Here is a 9,671-nt window from a genome sequence, read left to right as displayed (position 1 = left end):
GGGGGGTGGGTGGGAGAAAGCTTGTGGTTCTCCCTCTCCAATAAAGGCTAAGTTGAGAGCTTCGACTTCAACTCTTCTCAGTCCAAAACAAAGCACCCCAACCAGCCCAGCCTCCACTTGAAGCAGTGTCAAAGAAGGCTGGGTAAGGAACCAGAACTTTTATATAACAACAGTCTTCTCCTTATGGTGCAGATCACTTAGAGGGCCACAATTCCATTCTTGGCCCTCCTTCTAACAATGAAGTGGTCAGAGTTGGACTGGTGGAAAGTCATGCCTTGATGTCATCATCACCCAGACTTCCTTCCACAGTCTCACTGGAGGCCACATGTAGAGAAATAAAGAGGTATACTTATCTCTCCAGCCTTCAAGCTATGAATGAAAGCCTAGTAGGTGTAGACCAGTGAGGCAGAGAACATGGTTCTGAGCTAATGCTCTTGGGCTTTATCTGGTGCACAGGTGGGCAGCAGTGGAGGGGGGGTGGGGAGGGGCCTTAGCTGCTCCCACTGCTTGGGCAGAAGGAACAGAAGGTGGGGTTGGTCAGGCTCTGTTCTCTCCTTACTTGTTTCATCTCACTCTGCTCCTGCCTCCCTCTCAGCTGCCACCACTGTCACTGTTTGGCTTCAGCCTCTGCTAACAGCAGTGATGGGTCAGCAGCAGTGGTGACCAAGGACAACCGATATCAGAGTCCCAGATAATTTTAGTATGGTATTCACACAGCATTCAAAGCATAGAACATCCTGTTTCACAGAAATATCATGGATGTTGAGCAATGCATACCTGAAAAATATTTCATCAGTAATGATAAGTTTTGCATCCTACACACTAAAGAAATTAAGAATTCTACCAACTTCTTCAGTCTAAAATTGATCAAGCATGAAATCAAGAAATATTAATAATTACTAATGAATTGGAATGAAATAGCTGGACAAAAAAGAAGGAAAATGGGAAAAAATATGGCCCTGGCAATAGAAACAATGATGAAGATTGCATGATAAAATTCCACAAAACCAAGTCTTCTTCATTGAAAATATTTTCTGGTGACATTAGATGGATCTTGCTGAAAGCAGAGAATACTAGAATTTACTTGTGCTTTACTGATTTATGCACAGGTGTTCAACTATGTGGGTCATAAACTGTGTGAAACACTGAGAAGCATGGGGATTCTGGAACCCGTCCTTGTACTCGTGGGGTACCCATATGGACCAAGAGGCAGTCATTCAACAGAACAAAGGAATATTACAGGGTTCCAAAGCAGGAAAGATGTGTGTCAGGCTTGTATCCTTTCACCACACTTATTCAATCTGAATGCTGAGAAAATAATCAGTATGGATTACGACTAAATAGAACGAAAATCAAAATTGTCCCAATGGACCAGTAGACAACATCATGATAAGCAGAAACAACATTGAGGTTGTCAGCTATTTCATTTAACTTGGATCCACAATCAGTGCTCATGAAAGTAGCAGTCAAGAAATCAAGCAATGTATTTATTGCCTTGGGCAAATCTGCTACAGAAGACCTCTTTAAAGTGTTCAGGAGCAAAACTGTCACTGTGTGGACTAAGGTGCACTTGACAAAAGCCAGTGGTATTTTCAATCTCCTCATCTGCATGTAGAAGTTGGACAAAAAATACGGAAAACCAAAGAAATTGATGCATTTGAATTATGATGAGAAAAATTGCTGAAAGTGCTATGGATTGCCAGAACACGCGAAAGGATGATGACGCTTCATCTCAAGTACATTAGGCAAGTCATCAGGAGAGACTGGTGCCTGGGAAAGGGCTTTGTGTTTCATTCAGTAGAGTCAGTGAGAAACAGGACCGCCGTCAATGAGATGGATTGACACAGTGGCTGCAACAAAGGGCGCCACCACAGCAATGGTGAGGATGGTGCAGGATCGGCAGAACCAATTGAAGGACACCCAACCACAAAGTCTTCTTCATTGAAAATATTTATAGGAAAACAACTAGTCTATTTATGTACTATAAACAACTTTCAGGAAAACATGGCGACAGTGTACATAACTATAAATGTGACTGAAAAACAAACAAGCAAACACAAGAACATGCAAGATTTACATTTCTATATTTTAAAATACTAAACTTGAGAATAAGGCTAGACCAAGTTAAAGTACCTCTAAATTTAAGTGCTCCAGGTGGTATAGTGGGTTGTACCGTAGGAAACAAAGGTAAACAACGCAGTTTGAAATTACCAGCAGCTCTTCCAGGGGAAAGATAAAGCGTTCCACTCCTGTGAAGATTTATAGTCTCAGAAGCCCACAGGGCCGTGTCCAACCTATCTTACAGAGTCATTATAAGTAAGGATTGCCTGAATGGCAGTGAGTTTGGTTTTGGAAGGAAAGAGCATTATAAATAAAGTAAATGTTTTCTGAAAATTATTATTCTACACATATTTTAACTCAGTCCTTTAAAATATTTCCTGTTACTAGGCTTTTAAATGTTACAGGTATTTTCATGTCAAACTTAGTGCCGTGCTCCCACACACTGATTGGGTAAAGCAAATAAATAAATAAATCCACTGCCACTGAGCTGGTTCTGACTCAGAGTGACTCCAAAGGCAGAATAGAATAGCTCTGTAGGGTTTCTGAGACTGAACATCTCTGTGGAAGCAGACAGCCTTATTTTTCGCCAATACAGTCGCTGTGGGGTTTAACCACCGACTTTGCAGTTAGCAGCTCGGTGCTTAATCAATTATGACACAAGGACACCTTAATAATTGAGAGGAACCTCTGCTCACCACAGCAGAAGTTGTCGTCACAGAAATTCCTAAAGAAGAGAAGGACCCTGGCATGGGTGGGATGGGTGGAATGGGCGGGGCCATGGGAGGCATGGGAGGTGGCATGTTCTAATTGTTACACTAGTGCTTTGCCATTTTGAACTGTGACAAGGAAGCTCCAGGCAGTGTTCCTCACCCAAACCTTCAGAGAAGTCAGTTCAGGAGAAGAAAATGAAGAAAAGGCTGGCTGTTGTTTTGAGAAAATCCCTATTACCATCAGTTACTGGTTTCAGTTGACAATGTAGAGTGGTTTACTGCTGTCATGTCCATGCCTATAGATAATTTATTTTGTACTTTTGAATGAAAAGACATTTGTACATTCCTGATACTGGGTGTAAGAGCCATTACCAATGTACTGCTTTCAACTGAAATCACTGAGGCATTTTTACTAATATTCTGTTAAAATCAGGATTTTAGTGCTTGCCATCATTAGATGAGAAGTTAAGCAGCCTTTCTGTGGAAGAATAATTGTGTACAAAGTAGAGAAATACTCAATTATGTGACAACTTTTCTGTAATAAAACCTTGTTTAAAGTCAAAAAAAAAAAATTGAGAGGAACTTTGCAAACAAGGTACTTGTAGCACACCAAGGGGATTGGATAGTTTGCTGCAAATGCAAGTAAGGTGTGTGAACACCTAACAAAGGGATTAGTCAGTACTGTCATCCTGCTAGCCTTAAAGGGAGACCCAGAGAGAGAGCAGGAGCTGTAACATGTAAGAGAGCAAGAGTTAGCAATGCAGCAGTAGCTAACTGCACAAAACAAGAATCAGGAGACCAGTGTGAGATGCTACATTGGAGATTGCTGGTCCACAGAGATAAGAGTTGTAACACTTGCCCAAGGAGGCCACCAGAAAGGCCTAGTGGCAACAAGGCTTGGATTGGCAGCCAAGGTGACAAGATGTTCCTGATTCCAAATTGTATGTGTTACTTCCCAAATGAAACACTTAACTGTAAGTATGTCTCATGAATTCAGAAAGACATGGGAGTGAGTCCCCAGACCCAAAGATAAGCGGGACAGCTCTGAGGGGTGGGAGTGGGAGTAACTGATGTGAGAGATGTTGGTATGGGACAACAGTGTGGAAGAGTTGATCATTTGAGATATCTTTAATATCTGCCCCATAAGGCCAACTTTGTGCTGATCCTTACAAAAGAAATAATTCATATAGTTATTAGTAAGTGGATACTTTATTTTAACTTGCAAAAATAATCAACCATACAACTCTTCTTGACATGACTGAATAACTGAATTGTATGATATGTGGATTATGTGCCAATAAAAGCGTTTAAATAAATAACCAACTTGTCTAGTTAGAGCTATTCTGAAATGAGAACTAGGCTTTAAATGTATAATACCAATTTATAAGAAAAGGACTCACTACTCCAGGTTTTGGAGAGTAAAATAAGGTGATCACAAAATATTTGGAAGCGAAATTTGGCACACTCTTATAGCTGGACTTATTAATGAAAATTCTTTTATGTATTAGCAAGTGTCATGGATTGAATGGTATCCTCAAAACATATGTGTCAACTTGGGTGGTCCATGATCTCTAGTTTGACAGTTACATAATGATTCCCCTTGATATGATCTGATGTAATAAATCAACCAATATTAAGAGGATTAAGGATGGGATGTAATACCTTTAATCTTGTCACAGCCTTATCCAATGTAAGGAGAATTCCTCACTATGTGGCCGGCAACACCTTCTATATTGTAAGAGCTTAAAGGAGCACAAACATAGCAGAGAGAAAGGAACTTACTATCAATGAGAGGGGAGCCAAGAGTGGGACACATCCTCTGGACTCAGGCTCCTGCACTGGGTAGATGCAGATCTACCCAGAGCCACCAGATCCCGGTGGAAATTTGATGTCGAGACACATGGAGATCTCAAAGGAATTATGGGTCTACAGGTGCTGAAAGAAGACAAGAACTTTCCTCCTAAATTGTGAGCCAAACACAAACAGAAAGCCTTTCTTTTGGAGTTGGCATTGTGAATTTGGACTTCTAGCCTCCTGATCTGAGAAAGAATACATTTTGGCTTTGCTAAAAGCATCCACTTGCAGTGTTTCTGTTATAGCAGAACTAAATAACTAAGACACCAAAACTAGTTGGAAAGTGATAATTCTGTGTTATTTGTCGCTATGGTGTTTGTCCATCAGAGGGATTGCTGACCTTGGATTCATTGGACCAACCTCATATTCACTTACCTCTGCATCCACCAGCCTGTGACCCCCCTGCTTCATCCTCTCGCTTCCTATTTGCCAGGGTCCATACTTACACAAGTCAGAGAAACCTTCAGCTACATCTTACTAACAGGCTTGAACCATACTGAATACACCTACTTCTACAACTGTGTAAGCCATTTCTTGGTATAAAGCTACACACAAACACAAGCATCATTGGTTTTGCTTCTCTAAAGAACCCAAACTAACATAGTGTCTAATCTTAAAACTTAGAACACTAAAGTCTAAAGGTGTAATGCAGTCTCTCAACCATGGCACTACTGTCAGTTTGGTTGGATAATTATTTGTTCTCTGTATATTACAAATTATTTAATGGGATCCCTGTGCATAAAATGCTTGCATGGACATGACAACCCAAACTGACTTCAACGATCAGCAAATGTTCCCCGGAGAAGCACAAGCACCCCTAATTAAGCACCACTGTAATGTAATGCACTGTATCTCATTTGAAGTGATCTCAGAAATACTGTGCATTCCTTTCCTTTGGGCTACCTGAAAATGATAAAGCCCACATGTATACATTAAAGAGAACTTGGGGGCAAGAAAAAGAAGCAAGAGAAAAAGGCAGAATCTTTGGAACCCTTGACAGATATTTGAGAAAAATATTTATCAGTTCAGAATTTCAGACAATGTGAAAGCAACAGTACTGTTTCTGACTCAAAATGTAGTCATATTCCACCTCAAAGAAACCACTGTGACTGCTTGAAAAAAATAATTGAGAAACACGTCATGTGAAGGATCAATATTTAACCCCCTCCCGGGGAGGCAAACAACAGAAAAGTGGGTAAAGGGTGACTGAGGACAATGTAAGATATGAAAGTAATAATCTATAACTTATCATGGGTTCATGAGGGAGGAGGGGTGGGGGAGGGAGGGGGAAAAAAGGAGGAGCTGATATCAAGGGCTCAGGTAGAAAGAAAATGCTTTGAAAATGATGATGCAGCATATGTACAAATGTGCCTGACACAATGGCTGAATGAGTGGCTTGTGATAAGAGATGTAAGAGTCCCAATAAAAGTATTTAATAGAAAATGTGATGCAAAAATATTCATTTAAAAACAAAATGGATACAAATGCAATCTTACTTTTTTCAGTACTAGCCCCTGGCACTTTTTGTTCCCATTCTTTACATGGTGTTTTTCCTTTACACGATCCCATCACTGAGGAAGACGCAAGCTCCATCGCGTTGTAGGAATCATACAAATCCCAAGTAGTGGACATTATACCTAAATCAAGAGATGGAAAGTAAAAGTGACTTCGAACCAAATTTGGATTTTTTAACTTATACAAAGTAAAATAAGCATTGCTACAAAAGCCTAGAATCCTTTCTTACATGAAAGCATCCAAACATAAAGTCATTTTTCCTTCACATACCCTCCCCATCTAGGCCCACATACTCCTGCAGGCAGTGTCTCCATTTCTCCAGCGTTTCCTGAATAATTGCACACTCTTCAGCTTACACCATGTCAAAACGGCAGTTTGAGCATTGTTAAGGGACTCAGACCTTGCTCCTGTTAGATGTTTTTTGATATACAGCAACAACAACAACAACAAAAACTAAAAATCACGGCAAGATCAGGGCTGTATGGTTGAAGGAGTAAGGTTTCCCAGTGATACTTTCACAGGGCAGACCTTGCTACTCTTAAAACATGAGCAGGTATACTGTCATGATGGAAAAACAAGTCCTGGACACAACTCTCCTGGCCTTCTTTTCATCAAAGCAATTTTCAATTTTCTTAAAACTCCTTCACAATGAACCCTTGCAATCAATCTGTGTCCTTTGAGAAAACTATCTATATTAACACCACAGAATCTCCAAAACAGTCACCATACATAATCTTCTGAGCTGTATCCCTGTCTTGGATGTAGCTGATCCAACAGATCCCCAGAAGCCACTGTTTGGATTGGACTTTTTCTTTTTAAAGATGCCCTAATGAATTAAAAAAGCCCTGGTGGTATATAGTAGGTTACACATTGGGCTGCTACCCGCAAGGTCAGCAGTTTAAAGCCACCAGGTACTCCGTGGGAGCAAGACAAGGCTAGGTCACTGAGAGTTGGAATCAACTTGATAATAGTGAGTGAATGAGTAAGTGAATGAGACTGTCAGTATTCCTGAGAAAACTGTTCTTCATCCATCCACCGATCACAGAGGCATGTTTAAACCCATTTTGTTTGGAACAAACCCATTGCTGTATGAATTGGAACCACAGTCGTGGTACTTTTTTTTTTTTTTTTTAATTTGCCGTCATTCTCCCATGGAGCAGTTAGCAGATTTGAACCAATGACCTTTGGTTAGCAGTCTACTGCTTACCTATACTATGAGAAGGGTAAAACATCTAAAACATTAACGAGTTGCATCAAGAGCTGCATAGGGTTTTCAATTGCTAATTTTTTTTTTTTTTTGGTCAGAAGCAGATAGCCAGGCCTTTCGTCCTAGATACCTTTAGGCAGTCTAGAAACTCCAGCATTTTGGTTAGCAGCCAAACATATGAACCATTTGCACCATCCAGGGATTCTTTAGTAAAAACATATTGTTGCCTTACAACAATAATGGGAAGGAAATCATGAAGACACCTTAAGAGATCCTTAGTCAACACATTGTCCGCATCCACAAACACCTTTGTATCTCAGGGATACTTCCAAATTGTGCTTATCCTTTCATCAATTTCCTCCCTCATATTTCAATGCAAGTGTAGAATAATCTCAGTGGACTCTCATTATAGGGGTGCCTTGATGTTAAGAACCTGAACAACAAGGTTTCTATGTGTTTAATTTTGTTGTTGAGTCTCTGGGTAGTAGAACAGTTAAGTGCTATGCTAATAACTGAAAAGTAGGCCGTGGTAAGAAGGCCTTGGGTACCTGAAAGAGCACCACCATTGCACACCCTGAGTTTCTACTCTGAAACTTAAGGGATCTCCATAAGTTAGAACTGACTTGACAGCAACTGGTATAGATTTTTACTTATGATTCCCATGTAACATACACTATTCTATAGATTTTTTATTTGGAACTATCTGATTCCATTTTTATCAAATGAAATTTCTGATTCTGACCTGCGATGTAAAAAGACTGAATTTGTTGGGGAAATGGCAGGGTGCAGTCTAGAAAGTTGTGGAGCAGTACAGGTATCACTTTCCCTTTTCTAACGCAAGCCATATGTGCATGTGTGGCTTGAGAAATTTTGTTCCTTGGTTAGTTAACCTTACTCAAGTGAGCAAATGTAACATTGGTCTCCAAATTAATATTGGCAATGCTATTTATCTTCAAATATACTTTTTAATTTCCACCATTTTTCCTGGCTAATATGCGATGCTTATGTAGAAATTATTTTATCATTGAATATGTAACAATATATCTCCTCCTATATTTACTAAGCTTTCAGTTAAAGAAAAGTGATTTCATAAAGAAGTCTTTTCCCTGAAAATTGAAACAGAATCTGGTTCTAATAAATGCAGGTACCTCATTGCTAGAGATATTTTTTTCTAATGTAAAATGAGATCATTAAAGGGCTCTGGCATCTAAAGGCAATTTAATGGGTAAAAATGTTAACTTGCATTCTATAATGTTTCCATTATAATGAACTTAACTTTGTAGCATTTAACAAAACATGCACAGAAAAACACCTAATACATTTTGCTAGATTCTAGAGGCAAAATATTGAATAATACAGGAAGCATCAAGAGAAGAAAGAAAAAATACAGCATCACTGTACCAAAAAGAATTACTTGACAGTCCACCATTTCAGGAGGAAGCATATGAGCAAGAACCAATGTTGCTAAAGGAAGAAGTTTAAACTAAACCGAATGAATTAGCCAAAAGCAAGGCACCATGGATTGGTGGAATACCCACTGAAACATTTCAGCAAGCTGAAGAAGCACTGGAAGCATTCATTCATCTATGCCAGGAAATTTGGAAAACCTGTTACTTGGTCCACTGTCTAGAAGAGATCCATATTTGTGCCCATGACAAAGACAGGTGACCCAACAGAATGTTAAAAACTGTAGAGAGATAGCATTGATATCACACACAAGTGAAATTTTACTTAAGATCATCCAACAGTGGTTGCAGCAATACAATAGCAGGAAAGCCAGAAGTTCTGGCCAGATTCTGAAGAGGACATGGAACAAAGGATATCATTGCTGATGTCAGATGGATCTTGGCTCTAAGCAGAGAATACCAGAAAGATGTTTACTTGTGTTTCATTGACACTCAAGGAAACTTGTGTTTCAAAGGCTCTCAATTGTGTGGACCATAATAAATTGTGGATAACCTTGAGAAGAATGGGAATCCCAGAACATTTCATTGTTCTCATTCAGAACTTGTATATGAATCCAAAGGCAGTTGTGTGAACAGAGCAAGCATGGTTTAAAATCAGCAAAAGTGTGCATCAGGGTTGTATCCTCCCACCAAACTTTTCAATCTGTATGCTGAGCAAACCATGAGAGAAGCTAAAGTTTTGAAGTTGGCATCAGGATTGGAGGAAGGCTTATTAACAACCTGCTATATGCAGAAAGCACAATCTTGCTCGCTGACAGTAAGGAGGCATTGACCAGGTAGTATGGCAGGGACCAGATCAAATGCAGGGATGCACATGGTAGACAACTGGGGAGGAGGTGGGGAAAGGGAACAAAAAAA

General features: G+C 39.8%; 1 protein-coding gene across 1 annotated transcript in view; it reads right to left on the bottom strand.

The window, feature by feature from the left end:
• Positions 1-9,671, bottom strand: part of DNAI4 (dynein axonemal intermediate chain 4) — an 88,203-nt gene that overhangs the window by 37,245 nt on the left and 41,287 nt on the right. The window contains exon 7 of the mRNA XM_004699617.2: positions 6,122-6,262. Coding sequence (XP_004699674.1) covers positions 6,122-6,262 — 141 coding nt within the window. The remainder of the gene's footprint in view (positions 1-6,121; positions 6,263-9,671) is intronic.

Source organism: Echinops telfairi, unplaced genomic scaffold (genome assembly GCF_000313985.2).
Source record: "Echinops telfairi isolate 266 unplaced genomic scaffold, ASM31398v2 ScPeMD7_443;HRSCAF=831, whole genome shotgun sequence".
Taxonomy (NCBI): domain Eukaryota; kingdom Metazoa; phylum Chordata; class Mammalia; order Afrosoricida; family Tenrecidae; genus Echinops; species Echinops telfairi.
This window is presented reverse-complemented; position numbering and strand designations above follow the sequence as displayed.